Raw genomic sequence first — 22,540 nt, 5'->3', positions numbered from 1 at the left:
CTTTTACCACTTCCAAGGCGTCTGATCTGCCGTTCAAAATTCACATTGTGAAGGATTATGACCTGAAAGAGAGGCTTTGTCTGGAGGTTGAGAGGCTTGGATTGAGCGCCCTGATCACGGGGAGCAGGGGATTTGGTGCGGCTAAGAGGGGACATAATGGGAGGCTCGGGAGCGTGAGTGATTACTGCGTGATTCATTGTGTGTGTTCCGTGGTCGTGGTGAGGTATCCTGACGAGAAGGATATTGCGGAGGGCAAAGTTCCTGTTGTTTCGGTGGGATCTGCGGAACAGGACGAAGAGAAACAGCAGGTGGATCATGCTGCTGCTGCTGATGATCGAAAAGGTCAACCAAGCCCTTTTCTCAACATTTCTCAGTTCAATGATTTTGAAGTTGTTTATATTGTCATTTCAACCCTGAATTTTAAGTTGGTTTTAATATTACAGATTCTTCTTCATTCTTCTGTGATGATTAATTTGTTATCCTGAGTTGGTGTTTTGCGGTAATGATTCTAGTATTTGCTTCTGGATGTGGTAGATTTATAATGATGACTATGTACAAAAATAAGGGATTGGGCTCGATGGCGGTGCCTCTTCTGCTTTCGACTTTTGTTCTGTACAACTGCATAAGCAGTGCAAGTGCTGGTCTAACTAGTGCCTTTGTTCGTAATCAGTGGCCATCAGTTGATAATCCTTTGGACAATGAAGTTTTTGCAGTGCCTAAAGGTTATAATGCTCCACAGCAAGAAAGACTGCGTGTTCTAGATGATTTGCATGATCCCATTTGACAGAGTATATTAGTGTTGATAGCTGAGACAATCAGAGAAATGATATTTATTATAAGGTTTCAAGGAAATAATGGTTTTTCTTTTATTCCTCAGCACCATAATTTTTTTGTAACCCGTACTTCAGGGTTTCAACAAGATAGTGATGAAATATCGATCAAATGAATATAAAATAACTTTCTCTAAAGGCTTAGGGTGTCCTTACATACTTTCGTACTATTGGACCCTTTTAACCAGACATAATTTTTCATTTTCATTTTTCTTTTTTGAATTACTCAGTGGTTCCCTAATGATTTTCTGTTTATTTTAACATGTTTTGATTTGTATTTTCAGGTGCACATTACACAAGGTGATTATGATGGAAAGGCTGTCATAATATCATCGGTGAAAGCTGATGAACCAGGGTCCAACACAGTTCGATATGGATTATCAGAGGGAAAATATGAGTTCACAGCAGATGGAACAGTTCAAGACTATACCTTTTATAATTATAAATCTGGTTATATTCATCAGAGCCTAGTTGATGGTCTTCAGGTACCAGTGACCTGAATTTTATTATTTATAGAGACATGTTGATGCCTAGAATCTGTAAAATGAAATAAACTCCTCTTAAATACCGTAGGCATGTATATGTTTGAATCAGAATATACATCTGTCTTCCTAAATTTGGTGATTTCAGTAGATACCAGATGCTCCCAAACTGTTTAAATTACACGCATGCATGCAAAGACCTTCTCGTGTTTTTAATGTTTTGCAGTCACGTCGCTTCAACCGCAGCTGGGAATTTTGGAGTCCCGGTGGTTGTGGATGGATTCTTTTATGGTAGAGCCAGTGGAATGGCTCCAAAAGCAAGGTAATTTTTAGGAATTCTTGGAGATTTTTTTTCAAGCTTTTTATTCACTCCACAATGAGATTAAAGCTCATATAAATTAATGGTAATGGCCTCTTTGGATGGATAGGATTGCTGTTTATAAAGTTGTTTGCGTTTGAATCATCATTCCAACAAATGTTGATAGGAAGATCAATTTATTTCTTTCAAAATTGTCCAATAAATGCGATGAATTACATATAGTAGTTCAATTTTTACTTGTTTGAATTGAATTGCATGAGTTTGGACATTGAATGAAGTACTATTCTTTTCTCGTGGTCAATTCATTAATGTTTTGCTTCTGGCCTCTCACAGATTCTTCCTCAATGTGGTGTTGACATATACACAAGTATGCATAGCTCGTTCAGTTTTAGATCAAATCATTTTTCTAATGCTTGAATCTATTTTTTGTATGATATTTGAGATTTTTTCGAGAAAAAAATGAGATATCAACTTACTATTTGCTGTACTGACAGTGAGCTTTCCTGATCATCGGATCCAGAATGATTTAATTTTGTTAACTTGGCAAACCAGTTGCATTCTTCATATAATGATCGTGCACGCCTATGCCTATCATATGATGAGCCTCTTTCTCATTTGGTATCATCTCATTAATTAACTAGTTTATTGGGGTCTTGAAGAAATGAATCTAGGAGTTTGAATATATTATTTGTCAGAGTATATTTATTTAAGTATGAGTTTAAAGATATTATTCGCTAGAAATTTCATTTACTTGAATTGTGTTAATAATGATTTTGTTTTGTTTTGTTTGTTGAATAATTTACAGTTTGGATATACAAAGTAAAAGAAAAGAGATCGTTGCGGCTTAATGAGAAATCTCGGGTCAAGAAAGTGTGGTTGTGAAATAATTAGTACTGGCTCGAAATGCATAGCTTTATTTTCTCATTTTCATGGAATTAGGATTCAAATATGGAGTGATTTGTAATATTGAATATTGATTTTATTTTCGAATTTCAAATTTTTAATGATTTATAATATTGAAAATTGTATATTAAAATTTAACTTTTTTTGTTTTTTGTTTTTAAAAAGACAACGGTTTTTTCCTGTTTTTGTAGGCTTTTAAAACGATGCAGATAAAGATGATGACAATGCCAAGCAGCTTCGTGAATGCTCTTCTCACTACTTGGCATTGCAGGTTTCTTGTTTCTATCCATATATACAATTAACGTAGGCACCCGTAAGTTTGGTTTCCAAAACTCTAGTGAATAATCTCGTTACATGTCTGTGTTATAGGATTGTATGGTGTTATGTTTGGAAGTCTTACCAAAAGGGTATCAATTTATTATTTTTCCTTTACACTTAGCATCTGTTTGATGTATAGTGTTATAACATTTTGGTGAGTCGATGGATTTGCTGACAGTTGCTTCAGTTTGTTATTCTCCTCTTTTGCTGCTTCCGTTGATTCCAATTCCTCGATGGATAAAAAAACAGTATGAACTTATCTTCTTTAATCATGGTTAAAGATCAAATTGTTGATTTTTAATTTTGTTATAGCTCTGCCGCCATGAAATTATTATAGGTGCATCGACTTAGAATACAACAAATGATTAAATGCGCAGAGCTAGGTATTTTCAAGGAAAATCAAGAAAGTGAGCTTCCTAGTTTCCCTTCTTTTATTCCTTTTTTGTCTCCTCTTGTATGTCATGCTTCATTGCCTTATGGCTTATATGGAACCAGTTTCTAGCTTAATTGACTTCTTCGAATTATTAGTTCTTATAGAGTATTGTCTGATGAGCATGTTAATGTCTTCCAGAAATTTTCTAACATGAAGCAATACTATGCTACTTGTTTCTCTCTTAAGGCTGGAGTCATGCCTTTTCGGTGGTCTTCTAGCGGCTGTTGTGAATCATCTGCAGGGGGTTGGGATTTGTTCTTGGTACATGTATTTCGTGATTTTGAGTTGTTTTGATGTTGGATTCGGGCTAGAACAACTGCCGGAGGTCGGATTTTAGCTTGAAAAGATTTCAGATGTTTAATAAAGTTCTGTAATCCAAACTTAAAAGTCAAGTTGCATCTATTTGGATAGAAGTATTAGATTTGCTAAATTTTCATATATGGATTTCAGATTACAGCGATCTTGTTAGTATTTAAAATCGATAGCAAGCATTACAGCAAGCCTTCTTGCAAAGTATAAATTTTTTTGTAGTTTTCGTTTTAGAATCCAATCCTACATTTCTTATTTGTTGAGGAGGGTCTTCATTCTAATGGTTCTTAATTTATACCGGAGAATGCAGGCCCCACACCGTGGTACTATGTTGCGATGACGAGTAAGCATTTCTTTCACAATTATATTTTCCTATCGAATTTATTCAGAGACTCCAAATTTCATATTCATATAAATTACATTTACAAGATTCTGATAATTGTTGTTTAATCTCTCTTTGTTGATTTATCATGTTAATTTATGTGGTGTACTTGCATATGTGGTGATGCTCTTGCTTTCTGAAATTTGTGCTGGTAAGCTTTTATTTTGGCTTTAGCACTAAGTTGTTCATTCGTTTCTTCCATTGAAGTTATAACTCAAATTGCAAATGACAACTTCTTGTCCGGTTTTGAATTATGTTTCAGTTCTCCTCATTGTCTCAAGGATCCTTGTTGGACTGCCATTCCTAATTGGGATTCTGATACACAATTTCAGGACAAGGCATTTGTCAATGTTTGGTAAGATAGTCATAGAAGCCTTCTTGCAAAGTCAAACATTGAATTGTGTTAATGATTTTTTTTAACTTTACAATTGCATTTTTTTTGAAAATTTCAGGTCCAGAAAGTATAGTTGTGAATCGGTTCTAGTTCGAACCGGATGTTTATCTATGCTCAAGCGAGAGACGTTCCATCTTTAGTTGTAAATGTTATTTTTGAATGTTGAAATCTTTAGTTGTAAATGTTATTTTTGAATGTTGAAAAATTGTATATTAAGTTTTATTTTCGAATTTTGTATTTTTAATTATTTATAATACTGGACAATTGTGTATTAAATTTTATTTTTGAATTTTGTATTTTAAATTAAAAATGAAAAATTGTGTATTAAATTTATTGTTTTTTGTTTTTTTCTAAAAAAAAAAAACAACGATTTTTATCAGTTGTTAAAGACCATAAAAACTGTTGTTAAATGTTTTGTTGTAAAATGTGACGCTCAAAGACAACAGTTAAAAACTATTGTCTTTAAAGGAAAAGATAACGGTTTTTCACCGTTGTAAAACCATTGTCTTTTCTTTCAAAGACAACGGTTAAAAATCGTTGTCTTTGAGTGCCACATTTAACAACAATGCATTTAACAACAGTTTTTTATGGTATTTAACAACGAAAAAAAACTGTTGTTGTTTTGCATTTTTCTTGTAGTGGATGCATGAAAACACAGTTATCAATTTCCTCACACTTAACTCTTGCTCGCCCCTCGAGCAAGAAAGACAATGCATCAAACAGACAACAAAATTTAAGTAGGAAAAATTCATGAGTATTTGCCTCAGAGAAGTCACAAGACAAACGTAAAAATACCCTCAACTTTTCACAATACACCCTCGATTTAGCGTGAATGTGTGTGCGTGCGATGTTATTCTAGCTAATGCAACTTAGAAAGAATCCGTTTTAAGACTGCTTAGCGATCTAATAACACATCAGTTCAAAGGTCACTCGCATGCATCCATTTCTCCAAATTACTTCTAACAAAACACACCTCCCTTGAGATAATTTTTACGTACCGTCGGATTTTGCACCCAAATTTTTAATGCCCTAATAATTACCCGCAAACTTAGCTATAACTTTGATAGGATTATAATTTCAATCCCCTCGTCTATAGCCCGGATGGAGCATCAACCCCATTGAATCCGCAAACTTAGTTTCAGACTAGGCGATTAGGATTTCAATCCCATGTCCGAAACCCGGATGGAGTTGAATTTTTTCAAAAATTCATATCAATTTCAATTTTTCAAAAATTTTGGTGCGCCCAAGATCATAAGTGCAATTGTTAGAGGATCATTAGAATTCACAGGACACAATTAAGATCACTAAATACCTAGTATCGTGCAATGGTCAAACAGACACAAACATTATCAATGGTATCGCTACACTTCACTGGTTTAACATAAGTGCTTGAAAAGATTCACGGTTCAACCTATGGTTTCTTATGTCAAATCAAGAGCAAAAACAAAAAATTTTCACAAAAATCATAAATCCTTTCATCATCGGCTCCCATTCATTATCCTACTTAACACACATGCAACTAACACAAAATCTAACCAAATGCACACAAATTAAACACGCAATGAATTAAAAACTAGACTACTCCCATATTTATCCAAAGCATTGCCCTAAATGCTTTAGAAATAATGAACAATATGCAGAAACGAACAAACACATAAAAAATAAAACTACACTCCCCTGGTCAAAGCATCCTCTTATTCCTCGGCAGCATCCGACGTACGACAGCAACGGCTGGGCATGGCGGCAGTCACGACAAACTGGAATGGGAAAGCAGCAAAAAGAAAATAAAAACTAATAAAAAATAAACTAAAGAACAAGGTAAAGAACACTGGGTTGCCTCCCAGTCAGCGCTAAATTTATAGTCTATAGCCCGACTATATTCCCCGCTTTAGTGGCCAAATTCACGGTGGCTCATCCACCATCTTGGATAAGTCTGATCAATCCTGCAACTGCTTTTTGCTTCACTTCCATATAAACTGTGCATGAGATTAATGCCTTCAGACAGCTGAACCTGCAGACCTTTATCAACAAAATCATGAATCGCATCAATAAAATTTACAGCAGAACAAGAATTTGAATTTGGGCCATTGCTAGCCGACTTAAACATACGAAACACAAATTGCTCATCATTCAGTCTTAACACCAATTCTCCCTTTTCAACATCAATTAATGCTCTACTCATGGCTAAAAAGGGACGCCCTAAAATCAGAGGAACCTCGCAATCCTCATCCATGTCAAGAATAACAAAATAAATAGGATAAATAAACTTATATATCTTGACTAGAACATTATCAACTATCCCTCTCGGGTATTTGATTGATCTATCAGCAAATTTAAGAGAGATATTCGTTGGTTCAATGTTTCCTATACCCAATTTCTGAGCAAGTGAATACGACATCAAATTTATATTCGCTCCTAAGTCACACAAAACATTATGAAATGAAAAACTTCAAATTTGACAAGTTATGAAGAAACTCCTTGGATCTTGAAATTTTTGTGGGAGCTTATTTTGCAGCACGGTCGAGCATTCTGCATCTAGTGTAACTTGCGTCAGATCATTCAACTTCTTTTTATTTTTTAGCAAGTTCTTCAGGAATCTGGCGTAATTCGGCATCTAAGCTAAAATATCTTCAAAAGGTATGTTAATATATAGTTTCTTGAAAATTTCAAGAAACTTTTTAAATTGATAATCAAACAATAATTTCTTAGCTCGCTGGGGGAAAGAGAAGTTAGAAATATCAACATCATTATTAACCTCAAATTGTTTCTTACCTTTCTTACCTGCTGTCAAGGAATTTTTGGCACTGTGCTTATCCTCCTTGGATTCTGAGATTTTCGGCCTCTCCAACGTCTTTTCTTCGTCCCTCTTCTCAAGTCCCTCAGACTGTGATCTTGTCACTACCATGATAGCATTCACATCTCTAGGATTTTTCTCAGTGTTTCTTGGCAAAGCTCCAGTAGGACGAGTTGACAATTGTGTTGCTATTTGGGCCATCTGAGTTTCTAATTTTTGTAGCACCGCTTCTTGATTCTGTAGGTGAGTCTCAGTACCAGCAACATACTTCATCAAGATTTCTTCAAAACTCGGCTTCTTCTCCGCTGGTTTGGGTTGATTCTGCCAGTTCTGATTGTAGTTGTTGTTGTATGAATTATATGGCTGTCTTCCTTGATTTTCCACAAAATATGCAGCATCAACTTCAAATATCTACTGTTCCTCTGGCATATTCCCCTGTACTTGATTAACTAGCGTTGCTTTCATAAGTGTCATCTGGTGTGTCAGAGAGTCAATATTCGCATTCAAAGCCATTAAAACATCGACTTCAAGAATTCCAGCTTTCCTATTAAAGCATCGACTTCAAGAATTCCAGCTTTCCTCTCCTTCTTCAAATCCGGCCATTCCACATTACTCTCTTCCATATTGTCAATGATCTCCCATGCATCTGCAGGCATTTTCCTGAACAAACTTCCATTAGCTGCAGAATCCAACATAGAACGCACTGATGGATCGACTCCATTATAGAAATTAAAGTCCGAGTCTGCTGGCTCTGTGTCAGGTTCTGCTGAGGACACATCCTCAACATATTTTTGATTCGTGTCCAAGTGGAATGCATTGACTCACCATCTTTCTGTCGGAACGAGATAATTTCTGAAAATAGTTGCGCCATCTTAGTGGGTGGGAAGTATTTATTCAAGAGCACTTGGACGAGCCTCATCCATGTAGTAATCGAGCCAGTGGGCAAATCATCCAGCCACTCAAGTGCATCTCCCTACAAAGAGAAGAGAAATAATCGCAGTCTCACTGCATCAGCTGTCACCCCATTAAATTTGAATGTATCACAGATGTGAAGAAATCACTCCAGATGAGCGTAGGGGTCTTCCACAGTGGTGCCTCCAAACCGCGCCTGCAGTTGGTGTTGGAACGCGTGTTCTCTGATCAAACGGATGTGATACCCGAAGCAACGAAAGTTTAAAAATTTTATTTTGTGATATGGAACGATTCCATATCGTGGGTATCAAATCCTAACGATTAAAATTGTTGCAAGTAAAAATAAAACACAATTAATATTTTTACCTCTTCAAGCAAAGGCTTGATTATGGACTCCAACAGAATTAATCTACTCTTCTTGTAAATCCCGGGAACCGATGACTTGCTCGATCAATCTCCGGAATCAGGTCCACGAACAGAAAACAGAAACCCTCTGATTGATTGCACTAGAAATCAATCAGATGTTTATCGTAGAAAATAAACAGATTTGATCTGTCAATTCAAAAAGTGACTTTTCAGAAAAATCACATACCGAATTTTCTCAAAAAGGAGTAGAGGATTTTCGAAAAATTCCCTTGAAAATATTTGTGTGTAATTCGAAAATTGCAAGAGAAAAAGTGATTATTTTCGAACCCTACACATGTATTTATAATTTCTAGACTGGATTAAGTTATAATTGTATTAGGACACTAACTCCTTAGGGCCCACAATCCATAACTTAAGCCCAACAAGCCAAGCCCGTTATTATAGAAATTAATATAAAATTCATCATGACTCCGATTGATAAACCGATTTCACCAATGTGCACAGAAACCATTTCTGCACCTTTTAAAGTCAAGATAATTTTTCTGAATCCGAATTCAGTGATTTCCAAAAATGTCCATCCCTATGTCATTTTAGGAAATTTCACTCCCTTTAGTTAAGAAGTCCAACTTCTCTTTCGTTAAATTTAACTCTTTAAATTTAACTATCTCAACGGGGTTTAGTAATCCATTACTTGTGTGACCCTCAATGGTTCAGGGATACAGCTAGCCGTGGGCTCACAACTCCTTGTGACTCGGAACAACAATTTCCGACTTACCCATCGAATCATGGTAAGAGCGTCTAGCAACATCGCCCCATGATTCCCTAGGTATCACTGATAGTGCCTGCAAGAATCAGTAGGTTTTGGTTAGCGTACAGTACGGTCCCTTCATCCATATATCCCGATCGAATCAACAACCATTGGTACATCGAGAGTCGTTCGAGATTCGATAACTATGCAATGCATCTTGAAGATCAAATAGTGACATCGCATGTGCTACTAGGAAACCATTTCTTAAAGCACATCATGTACTCTGGCCAGAGATTTGTCACACTAATATCTCCTCAGATCGCATAGTATATCCACACTCGCAAGCATGTGGTGAATCCTTAACAACAAAACAACGACTCCTATATGTGTTGTAACTGCACCCAATCCCGACACCTGATGACCCCAATAGAGTCGGTAAACGAGTCAAAGTATAGTACTAGCATATAGAGTCTCCATGATGTTTCAAGTAGTAAGGACTAATGGTGTACAACCAAAACCGCGGACTTTATCCACTCGATAAGTGATAACCACTTGGAAAGTCCGGATAGGGTAGTTCGATCATTCATCATATGAATATCCATTTGCATGCTTTGAACATCTCCATGTTACATACCAATGAAACATGGTACTCGGCATCGCAAATTCTAGTCTCAATCTCGAGCGATCCTTATCCTTATTTGCGGACGGCTCAATTGACTAGGAACTGTTTAGAATATACAGTGATTATAAGATGTGTTTCATGATAGTCATCCCCATGTACTATCACATCTTACATGCACTCTAGTATATTCAAGATCTTCATCTAAACAACAATAGTATATCACAATATAACAAAATGAAGAAAGATACAGTAAATGTCATGATAAAAGTGTAAATTATATTAAACAAAGATTGTTTACATATAGAGTCATCGAAGCCCTTAGCCACAAGTTGGCTAATCGGGCACCCACTCTTTCAGTTGGATCATCTGAATAATCGCAAGTTTCAGCTCAAAGTTGTTCGCCTCAATAGTAGGGAGAACTAGGCTAGATCCATAGCCTTCAACAGGTGGACGAAATAGATCAAGAACTGTTCTATTACCCGCCATCTCTTCCTCTGGCTCTGACTCTGACTCAACAACTAGATTGATATTTCTCTGAGCTCTCCAAATTCTGCTGAGCGTGCATTCGATCTCCAAGTCAAGTGGTACTATATAGAGTCATCAAAGCCCTTAGCCACAAGTTGGCTAATCGGGCACCCACTCTTTCAATCTCACACTTGCCTTAAAGCCAGTCATACTACGTAATTCCATTGCTTCGCGATGTTTGTCAAACAATGGTCCTGGCAAGGGCTTAGTAAGTAGATTAGTGATATTGTCTGCAGAGGCCACTCTCTCGACAGTGATGTCCCCTCTTTCCACGATCTCCCGGATGATGTGGTATTTTTTCAGTATGTGTTTGGATCTTTGATGAGACCTTGGTTCCTTTGCCTGAGCAACGGCACCAGTGTTGTCGCAGTACACCGGGACTGGACCAACAGCTTCAGGAATTATGCCCAACTCTTGGACGAAATTCCTCATCCAAACGGCCTCTTTAGCAGCAGCTGATGCTGCAATGTATTCTGCCTCAGTGGTGGAATCCGCTGTGGTGTCCTGCTTGGAACTCTTCCAAGAGACAGCACCGCCATTGAGCATGAATACAAATCCAGAGGTTGACTTTGAGTCATCCACGTCACTTTGGAAGCTAGAGTCGGTATAGCCTTCCAATTTCAATTCTCTTCCTCCATAAACCATGAATATATTCTTAGTCCTTCTCAAGTACTTAGGAATATCCTTTATGGCTTTCCAATGCATTTGACCGGGGTTGGCCTGATATCTGCTCGTGACACTCAGAGCAAAGGCTACATCCGGTCTGGTAGATATCATCCCATACATAATACTACCTATGGCTGACGCATATGGTATGTGTGTCATTTTCTCTATCTCTTCGTCAGTCTTGGGACACATAGACTTGGATAGAGAAACTCCATGACATATATGTAGATGTCCTCTCTTGGACTCATCCATAGAAAACCTTTTCAATATGGTGTCGATGTAGGTTGCTTGAGTGAGTCCTATCATTCTCTTAGATCTATCTCTATAGATCTGTATCCCTAGAATATAGGAGGCCTCACCCAAATCCTTCATCGAAAATCTACCTGATAACCATATCTTTATTGACTGTAACATCCCTACGTCATTCCCAATGAGTAGGATGTCATCAACATAAAGCACTAAGAACGTCAACGCATCCTTAACTACTTTTTTGTACACGCACGGTTCCTCCGGGTTTTTGATGAAACCAAAATCCTTTATTGTTTCATCAAATTTTTGGTTCCAACTTCATGATGCTTGTTTTAGACCATAAATTGATCTCTGAAGCTTGCATACCTTATGCTCGCTTCCCATGGATGTGTACCCCTCGGGCTGCATCATATAGATTTCTTCCTTAATGTTTCCATTATGAAATGCAGTCTTCACATCCATTTGCCATATCTCATAGTCATACCATGTTGCTATGACAATAAGGATTCTTATGGACTTAAACATTGCAACTGGTGAAAAGGTTTCATCATAGTCAACTCCTTGTCTTTGAGTATAACCTTTTGCTACCAATCGTGCCTTGTAGGTGAGTACCTTGCCATCAGGCCCAAGTTTTCTCTTGTAGATCCATTTACACCCTATTGGAACAATTCCATCGGGAGGATCTACTAAAGACCAAACTTGGTTTGTATGCATCGAGTCTATTTCCGACTGCATAGCATCAAGCCATAAATTCAAATCCGCATCAGAAATTGCTTCCTTGAAGTTTCTTGGATCACATCCAATGTCGGGTTCACTTTGATCCCCTTCAAGAAGAAGACCATATCGAATAGGAGGTCTAGAAGTCTTCTCGGATCTCCTAGATGTAGGCGTGTCCACTGAAGGTTCTTGAGGTGTGGGATCGTTATTTTGTATCTCAGGTTCTTCTCGAATTTCTTCGAGTTCCATCATCTTGCCTTTCTTATCTAATAAAAACTTCTTCTCCATGAAGGTGGCATTCCTCGAAATAAACACTTTTGTTTCAGTAGGATGATAGAAATAATATCCGATTGAATTCTTCGGATATCCTACAAAATAACATAAGGTGGATCGACTATCCAACTTATCTCCCACTGTCTGCTTCACGTAAGCAGGACATCCCCAAATCCTCAAGTACGAATACTTAGGAGCTTTGTCATTCCATAACTCGTATGGAGTTTTATTCGCTGCTTTGGTGTGAACATTGTTCAACAACAATACCGCCGTTTCAAGTGCATAGCCCCAAAACGAAGGATGGAGCTCAGTGAAGCTCATCATAGATCGAACCATGTCCAACAAAGTTCGATTGCGATGCTCCGAGACACCATTCAGCTGAGATGTCATAGGAGGAGTCCACTGAGAGAGAATCCCATTCTCTTTTAGATAGCTCAAAAACTCGGTACTTAAGTATTCTCCACCTCGATCTGATCGAAGTGCTTTAATACTTCTACCTTGTTTGTTTTCTACTTCAGCCTTGAATTCTTTGAACTTTTCAAATAATTCAGACTTATATTTCATTAAATATAAATACCCATACCTAGAATAATCATCAGTAAAGGTAATGAATTAGGTGTGAACAAATTTAGTACCGATACTAAATGTTCCGCAAACATCTGTATGGATCAAATCCAACAGATTTTGACTACGCTCAGACTTCCCTTTGAAAGAAGATTTAGTCATTTTTCCTTTTAGGCAGGACTCACAAGTAGGTAGAGAGTTAATATCAGAAATATCAAACATGCCCTCTCCCACTAGCTTGTTCATCCTCCTTGAGAAAATATGACCTAGCCTAGCATGCCAAAGGTTTGCCGGGTTTTGACTATCGTTTTTCCTTTTATTTGTTGTTACCAGTTTATCAACATAATTAATTGGAACATCTTTTAATTTTAAGTTATATAGATCGTTTTCAAGTTGTCCATTTCCAATCAAACATTCATTCTTGTAAATATTGCAAATCCCATTTACAAAATTACAAGAAAAACCATCTCTATCAAGCATAGAAACAGAAATAATGTTTTTAACTAAATCTGGCACAAATAAAACATCTCTTAAAAATAACTTAAAATTGTTCTGCAAAACTAAATAAACATCTTGAAAGAGTGGGTGCCCGGTTAGCCAACTTGTGGCTAAGGGCTTTTATGACTCTATGTGTGGGGACCTCGGGTTGCTAATCTCGTTTTAGGATAGTTAATGATTAATTAAACAATTAATCAAACAATTAAAGAATAATAAATCAAGAGCAAATTTTTTTTTTTTTCCAAAATTCCAGAGCCTCGCTCGATCGGGGCAAAGTCAGCCGATCGAGAGAGAAAAATACAAAAGTCTCAGGTCTGCACATTTTTGGTCTCGCTCGATCGGTCAAAAGCTACCGATCGAGCGAGCAATAAAATCGAATTCACTGCCCCTGAAAAACAGGCCTTGCTCGATCGGTAACTTTTACCCGATCGAGCGAGCCATCTTTTGCTCGAAATCTGCTGCTGATCTTTGCTGTCAAAACTTGGATCCATCTCAAATAACCTCAATACAAATCGATCAAAAGCATGCTACAATATCTAGGAACATGCATATAATCATTTACAACAACTTGAGCATCTAATCATGCGATTCTTACATCAAACAAATAACGTAAAAGGAATTAAATCATAAGCTACACTAAAGTCATAAGTGAGCTTCAAGTCTCAAGTCTTCTACTAGGTTTGATGTATTCTAATACATATTTGTTCAGCTATAAACCTGAGTCCTCACGTGCTAAGTCTCGCTCCCAAGCTGTCAATGTCATCTCAGACCAGCTCCTGCCCCATCTGTTGTGATGCACACATACAAAACAAAACAACAGCCGGATAAAATCCGGTGAGAAATCATTCTCAGTATAATCGACATATAAATGCGTTAAATAAATTCATATCAACTCTAAACATATAAACTCAAGAATAGAGTAAAGATAACGCATATATCGACTCAAACTTCAAATCAAGACTCAATTTATATAGCGCGCTAACTCAAGAATTGATTCTTATCACTTCGTTGCCATCAAGATTCGTATCCGATTTTGACATGGATATCCATCTATCGTAGCCATTCCGGGCTAGAAAATAAGGTTAACCGCAACCTTGGCATATAATCAATTCAATATACAATCATATCAAAAGCAATAAAGATCCACTACCTATGATGGATCGACAATAACATAAGTTCTACCTCAAGAACAAATACTTAAACAAGTATGTGGTTTGTTCGGGATAACTCAAGAATAGTCGTTCTTGAGTTTCACAGTCCCTGACTTGCGATGTCGTCATTATACCTTTCGTTTCATTGAGTCGTAGTTGCTTCAAATCTGTACAACCTTCATCAAATAATAGCCATCAAACTTGCTCAAGTTCATCATCCAATCTTCAAGGTAGCATAACTGCAACCTTGAGCTATTCGATCTCGTTTCTCAAATGCTAAAATCTTGAGTCCGAATCTCTTATTTACAATCTGAAACATATCATATCAAGCTATTTATATCAGCTACAACTCACATAAAAATCAGCTCAATCATAACTCAAACTTCAAGGCAAAACGAGTTACAAACTTTGCTCAATTCTTGACCGATTCGAATTGTAGCTTCTCGAACTCGAAACATGCAAGTATAATCTGATATGAAGTGTAAACATGCTGCATATATCAGCAACCAACTCATATCTAACTCAGCTCAAGCATTATAAACTCAAACAGGATCAAAGTCTTGAACCAACGGCATAACGGTATAAAATCGGTAACCGAAACGATATCGAATTCTACTAACATCATATTCATCATACACCAGCAATATATCATCATAAACCATCATCTAAACAGCTATAGATTTCGAAATATATGCTGTCATATCATAGCAATTACAAACGATCATCATTCTTGAATCCAACTTCGATATCGAACGGCATACGAACTCAAGAACACAAACATAAATGCATAATCTGATCTCTGCCATATATCGATCTTCAAAACATGCCGAAAGGATTAAATACTTACATCAAATCGAAGGCCTCATCACAAGGATTCCAGAACATCTTTCGGAATCAAAATCGGACAACCGACACAAAAGTTACGGCGATTTGAAGAAATCAAATTCAAAGAAATGGAAAGGTTTCGAGACTCTGTTCTGAATTCTCAAACATTTCTGAAGAAATACACGTATCAGGATGAATAATAACTTAAAATCAGATATGTATTGCATAAATTGCAATTTAGTCCCTCAAGTTGTCATTAATTGCAATTCAGTCCTCGGCCTTCTCTTTAAGTCAATTTCAATCCTAAATAATTTAAGAATATTAGAATTTAAATCAAAACTCTAAATATTCCCAAATTAAATATATTTGGATTAAAATTAAATAACTTCGGATTAATTAAATAATCCTGGCCTTTTGCACTTTAGCCCTTGCAACTTCAATATTTGCAAATCAGTCCCTGATCGGGTTGTATCTTCAAAATTCTTCTTCTTTAATTCCCGAAACATGGAATTTAATCTTAAATCCTATAAATATTCAAATCGAATATTTATTCTTTTAATTTAAGAATTCTCGGGATTTAATTCTCAAAATCCGTAAATTCTCAAATTAAATATTTTCGGTTCGGAAATTTAATCTATCATGTCCATAACTTCTCAAATCAATATTAGCCCATATTATGGAATTTAATTCTCAAATCCCATAATTAATAACTTAATATTTTTGGGCCTTACAATTCCTCCCCTCTAAAAAATGATTTCGTCCTCGAAATCGTAGTCAATCCAAATATCAAGTCTGATAAACTGAATGATTATCTAAAGTTATTCTCACTTCAATCATCCAGCTCTGCATTTCATATCTCACTTCATCTTTCAATCTCTTGTCAGATTATTACTTCGAATCTGCTTCTATTCTCTTGTATTCGGTATCTATTCAGTTGTACTTTACGTCATTGAAACGAATTTGTTCTGAGCTGTTTCTTTCTGCAATCAAGGAGTTGTCGAATAATCGACTTAACTCAGAATCTCGTTAATATCTATCTCATCTGAATAAAGTACATATGAAGAATCTACTGATACTTCTTTCACTTAGATACTGAACTTATTCAGCTGAAAAGAATACATTCGTTCAATACAATCATCAATTCCATCTGATATGTCATTCAATGCAATTCAGCTTTGGTGACGACTTGATTCTTTCTCTATATCATTCTATACAGAGTATAGAACATAAATCAAGTCTACACTGTTCTTCAATTCATCGCTTCAAAATCATTATTCATCGTCACATTCTGAATCTGTAAATTAAACTCTGCTCTTTCTCTATTCTGAATTGAATGATGTTCAGGAATAACTTTTACGCTTAACAAGTCAGTTTCAGATTCAAAAGTTATATCTATCATTCAATTACTAATTCTAATTCTGGTTCATCTTCTCTGCTTTCATTCCATACAGATTCATACTCATCATCCTTGTGTTCCTCAAATCAAATCTGATCTGCTGTCAACAAATCATGTCTGATCTGATATCATATACTTCAGTAGTATCATTCCAACACAAAGAAATCTGATTTCTTTTCATCATAACATTATCTCAAAATCGACTCATTAGCTGTTACAGGAAGTATAATAATCAAGTGGCAATACATCAATTCAAGTAATACCGAATCAGGTATTAAAGTTCTGAGAATATTCTCAATATCCGGAAAATCAACTCAGATCATCCATCAATCGACAATTGGTATAATGCAATCACATATAACCAACTCTCAGAACATCAATCAATCAATCGATGCCACATTCTATCGAATAAATCTAAAGTCTTAATCCTGACAATAGATTTTAACCATTCCTGTAATTTTATCATATCTCTATCTTCTTCACAGATCTGAATAGATAGATGTTATTCATATCTCATACAATGTATTCTACAAATCTGATTAGTCTATTTGGATTATTTCGTAATCAGAGTTTATGCTGTATTCACAGATTTCAACGTATTCAGAACTGTTGATAATCAGTATCATATCAGATAAAATTTCATTCTCGAAATTCAATTCATCTTCTCTGATTATTCTTCCAATTCAAGGATAACATATTGTACCGTTACCTCAACAAGTACTCAAAATCTTCGAATCATCTGTATTACAATGTAATAGTAAACCCAATGTTTCAATCTAAAACATTATTTCTTGGCTTACTGTCGTCTTACAACAAATCTAATCACAATTCAGTGAGTTGATCATACAGACAAATTATCGTAGACAGTAATTTCAATAAATCTGTTCATAACTACCACCTGTTTACTTCACATAAACTATTTTATCTTGGTAGTTTCGCAAAATATTCTTTCAAATCACAATCTCGTAACAATTCTGGAGTTTCTAAACTATCACTGAACTCATTTAGTCAACGATTTTCAAATTCATCGGAAACTCTCTGTACATTTAACTTCGAAAACGTACTAATTCTGTTACTTCTATTTGCTTTATCGTCTGATAAAACAATTATCGAATGAATATTGAATTCATTATTGTGCATTTCTTCAAATTCTGATATTTCTTTTCAGAAATAGTAGGCACAATCAAATAATCAATCATAATAGAATTCATTCATTCTGATCTGAGGCTTCAATTCATATCTCTATATGGCATTCTGTACTGAATTCTCATCGTTTCAGTTTACTTTCTGTGTTTCTTTCATCTTCTAAACAGTTCTGGATTGCTTTAAATCAAAATCATTCTGATTGGTCATATATTCATCTGAATATTTAAACCAGAATACACAGAAATTTAAAATCAATTCATCGGATGTCTATTCCATTCCTCATTTCTATCTCTAAATACAAACAATTCATATAATCTAATCCCAAAAATTTAGGAATCAAATTCAAATTCTTCTATCAGTTATGAGTCAAAAATCTTAACATATGCTGAAATATCATCAAAGGATCAATAATTCTCAAAATCAAAAGAAATAAATCAAGATTGAAAAAATCCCTCAATCAAGGTCATCCAAAAATCAAATCTTCTGGATAACAAACTCTGCAGAGTGAAAACAACTCACTTGCATCGCACAACTCAGAATGAGTGAATCAACACAGGCTCTAAACGAAAGCAATGTGCCATGAGAGCCAATCAATATTCAATCATTTCAAGAATTATATCTCCAGTTGATGTAATTCGATTCAGCATGATCAAAGAAAAGACTCATCTGTAACTGATTTTCATATCATCGTCTATCTTCTAAACCTCAAAATCAAAATTCAGTTCATAATCTCATCAAGTCGGTAATTTATAAATTCATCAATTCACTATAGAATTCCAGTTCACAACTGAAACTAAAGTCAAAATATTACTGGAACATCTCCGTAATCTCTATTCATTGGCATACTTATCACTGCTGATTTAGATCTTAAACATATCTAATGCATCGAATATACTGATTTCGGAATATTTCTGTAATCAAACATCATATATCAACCCAAAATCACGGAATCTTAATTCAAGATTCTATATCATCATATTCAATTGCACATTATGTTCTTACTGATCTAATTTAATCGCTTCTTATTATCAATTCTTCTACTAATCTGTATTCGATTATTGCATCATCATCTATCATGCAATATAAATACAGATATTTCAATACGAAATAAATCATCTTCTGTTTCAGTTCATCGAAGCAATAGTTCCATTCTTCAGTTCAATTCACACAATCTCTTTTATGATACAGAGGTGATCATATAATAAGCTTTCAGCTATCATGAATCTATTGCACCAATAATAGACATGTCAAAACAAAATATATCTGTTACCTGAAATTTCATTCTCAGATGCAATTTCATTCTGATTCTCTGTATACTTTTGGAATAGAAATTGTAGCTAAAAATGTGTTTCTCTTACACACCGTAGCATCTTTACACTTTCATAACATGTTTCAGTCATCAACATTGATTCAAACATATTCTTCGAATTCAAGCCATAATTAAACAACTCAATCTTGAGCTTTTTCATCATCTCCAATTCAAAGAATTATACTAGGCTTGAAAATCTAACAAAACATTCTTCAATACTCAAAATATTCAGCTTCTAAAAGGTATATGTTTTTTTTTCCTTCTCATCATTTCTATCTGTTGTGGCAAAGAACTATAAACAAAAATCATGTTCTAAGCACTTACCAACAAATTAATATACCTCTGTTCTTTCATCATTTCTTCATCAAAATTCATCAGCTGATTGCTAGGTTTCGAAGTTGGTAGACAGTCAATCTAATACATCATTCATCAGTATCTTTCAGGTATCTAAACGATTGATCAAGTTCTTCAGAACAACTTCTACCTGCAATACATCTATTCATTTGCTGATATTCTGTTCTGTTCTGTTCAATCAGAGATATTTCATTCAGCTGAGCAATAATACAGTTCTGTTCAATCTGACCATACCATTCTGTTCAGTCTGGCCATATAACTCTGTCAGTCTGGGGTGCTTACGTCACCCAAAGAACAATGTTCTCTTCGATTCTGGGTGCTTACATCACCCGGGGAAATTCTTATAATAACATCGATAAGAATTCGAAATTTACAAAGCAGTAAATTAATCAATTCAATTTCAAAGGTAGATCAAGAGTACATGCAATTATTAAATCATCGAATCAAATACTGCATAATCATGCAATACTATAAATGCATATGACTCACTCTACCCCGCTCAGCTTCTATCTCAGTCCAGAACCTACGCTCTGATACCACCTGTTGTGGGGACCTCGGGTTGCTAATCTTGTTTTAGGGTAGCTAATGATTAATTAAACAATTAATCAAATAATTAAAGAATAATAAATCAAGAGCAGAATTTTTTTTTTCTTTTCAAAATTCCAGAGCCTCGCTCGATCGGGCAAAGTCAGCCGATCGAGCGAGAAAAATACAAAAGTCTCGGGTCTGCACATTTTTGGTCTCGCTCGATCGGTCAAAAGCTACCGATCGAGCGAGCAATAAAATCGAATTCACTGCCCCTGAAAAACAGGCCTCGCTCGATCGGTAACTTTTACCCGATCGAGCGAGCCATCTTTTGCTCGAAATCTGCTGCTGATCTTTGCTGTCAAAACTTGGATCCATCTCAAATAACCTCAATACAAATCGATCAAAAGCATGCTACAATATCTAGGAACATGCATATAATCATTTACAACAACTTGAGCATCTAATCATGCGATTCTTACATCAAACAAATAACGTAAAAGGCATTAAATCATAAGCTACACTAAAGTCATAAGTGAGCTTCAAGTCTCAAGTCTTCTACTAGGTTTGATGTATTCTAATACATATTCGTTCAGCTATAAACCCGAGTCCTCACGTGCTAAGTCTCGCTCCCAAGCTGTCAATGTCATCTCAGACCAGCTCCTGCCCCATCTGTTGTGATGCACACATACAAAACAAAACAACAGCCGGATAAAATCCGGTGAGAAATCATTCTCAGTATAATCGACATATAAATGCGTTAAATAAATTCATATCAACTCTAAACATATAAACTCAAGAATAGAGTAAAGATAACGCATATATCGACTCAAACTTCAAATCAAGACTCAATTTATATAGCGCGCTAACTCAAGAATTGATTCTTATCACTTCGTTGCCATCAAGATTCGTATCCGATTTTGACATGGATATCCATCTATCGTAGCCATTCCGGGCTAGAAAATAAGGTTAACCGCAACCTTGGCATATAATCAATTCAATATACAATCATATCAAAAGCAATAAAGATCCACTACCTATGATGGATCGACAATAACATAAGTTCTACCTCAAGAACAAATACTTAAACAAGTATGTGGTTTGTTCGAGATAACTCAAGAATAGTCGTTCTTGAGTTTCACAGTCCCTGACTCGCGATGTCGTCATTATACCTTTCGTTTCATTGAGTCATAGTTGCTTCAAATCTGTACAACCTTCATCAAATAATAGCCATCAAACTTGCTCAAGTTCATCATCCAATCTTCAAGGTAGCATAACTGCAACCTTGAGCTATTCGATCTCGTTTCTCAAATGCTAAAATCTTGAGTCCGAATCTCTTATTTACAATCTGAAACATATCATATCAAGCTATTTATATCAGCTACAACTCACATAAAAATCAGCTCAATCATAACTCAAACTTCAAGGCAAAACGAGTTACAAACTTTGCTCAATTCTTGACCGATTCGAATTGTAGCTTCTCGAACTCGAAACATGCAAGTATAATCTGATATGAAGTGTAAACATGCTGCATATATCAGCAACCAACTCATATCTAACTCAGCTCAAGCATTATAAACTCAAACATGATCAAAGTCTTGAACCAACGACATAACGGTATAAAATCGGTAACCGAAACGATATCGAATTCTACTAACATCATATTCATCATACACCAGCAATATATCATCATAAACCATAATCTAAACAGCTATAGATTTCGAAATATATGCTGTCATATGATAGCAATTACAAACGATCATCATTCTTCAATCCAACTTCGATATCGAACGACATACAAACTCAAGAACACAAACATAAATGCATAATCTGATCTCTGCCATATATCGATCTTAAAAACATGCCGAAAGGATTAAATACTTACATCAAATCGAAGGCCTCGTCGCAAGGATTCCAAAACATCTTTCGGAATCAAAATCGGACAACCGACGCAAAAGTTACGGCGATTTGAAGAAATCGAATTCAAAGAAATGGAAAGGTTTCGAGACTCTGTTCTGAATTCTCAAACATTTCTGGAGAAATACACGTATCAAGATGAATAATAACTTAAAATCAGATATGTATTGTATAAATTGCAATTTAGTCCCTAAAGTTGTCATTAATTGCAATTCAGTCATCGGCCTTCTCTTTAAGTCAATTTCAATCCTAAATAATTTAAGAATATTAGAATTTAAATCAAAACTCTAAATATTCCCAAATTAAATATATTCGAATTAAAATTAAATAACTTCGGATTAATTAAATAATTCTGGCCTTTTGCACTTTAGCCCTTGCAACTTCAATATTTGCAAATCAGTCCCTGATCGGGTTGTATCTTCAAAATTCATCTTCTTTAATTCCCGAAACATGGAATTTAATCTTAAATCCCATAAATATTCAAATCGAATATTTATTCTTTTAATTTAAGAATTCTCGGGATTTAATTCTCAAAATCCGTAAATTCTCAAATTAAATATTTTCGGTTCGGAAATTTAATCTATCATGTCCATAACTTCTCAAATCAATATTA

General features: G+C 35.5%; 1 protein-coding gene across 28 annotated transcripts; it reads left to right on the top strand.

The window, feature by feature from the left end:
• The first annotated feature begins 352 nt into the window (after positions 1 to 352).
• LOC140860245 (uncharacterized) lies at positions 353 to 4,603 on the top strand. Of its 28 annotated transcripts, none has more exons than XR_012143636.1 (8): positions 353 to 722; positions 1,115 to 1,634; positions 1,965 to 1,998; positions 2,726 to 2,805; positions 3,905 to 3,939; positions 4,069 to 4,127; positions 4,239 to 4,331; positions 4,429 to 4,603. XR_012143636.1 is itself a non-coding variant. In XM_073263162.1 (8 exons), exons 2-8 carry the CDS (start codon positions 1,305 to 1,307, stop codon positions 4,458 to 4,460), a joined length of 360 nt encoding a protein of 119 aa, XP_073119263.1. In that variant the 5' UTR covers positions 353 to 722; positions 1,115 to 1,304; the 3' UTR covers positions 4,461 to 4,603. The 28 variants fall into 28 exon arrangements, 2 of the variants coding, with proteins under 2 accessions (XP_073119263.1, XP_073119262.1); XR_012143639.1 differs by adding an exon at positions 3,190 to 3,259 and having other exon boundaries at positions 3,905 to 4,127; XR_012143638.1 differs by adding an exon at positions 3,190 to 3,259 and having other exon boundaries at positions 3,424 to 4,127.
• The last annotated feature ends 17,937 nt before the right edge of the window (positions 4,604 to 22,540 follow it).

Source organism: Henckelia pumila, chromosome 4, assembly GCF_033568475.1.
Source record: "Henckelia pumila isolate YLH828 chromosome 4, ASM3356847v2, whole genome shotgun sequence".
Lineage (NCBI taxonomy): Eukaryota > Viridiplantae > Streptophyta > Magnoliopsida > Lamiales > Gesneriaceae > Henckelia > Henckelia pumila.
The sequence above is the reverse complement of the archived record's forward strand: the minus strand, read 5'-3'. Positions and strand labels throughout refer to the sequence as shown.

What these genes read in the sequence shown, in the direction of transcription:
- LOC140860245 (XM_073263161.1), top strand. Translation starts at nt 1,471, where the DNA reads ATGCTCCCAAACTGTTTAAATTACACGCATGCATGCAAAGACCTTCTC. An exon ending in GGAATGGCTCCAAAAGCAAG is followed by an intron (nt 1,635 to 1,964) that starts GTAATTTTTAGG and finishes GGCCTCTCACAG; the next exon opens with ATTCTTCCTCAATGTGGTGT. An exon ending in AAGGCATTTGTCAATGTTTG is followed by an intron (nt 4,332 to 4,428) that starts GTAAGATAGTCA and finishes TGAAAATTTCAG; the next exon opens with GTCCAGAAAGTATAGTTGTG.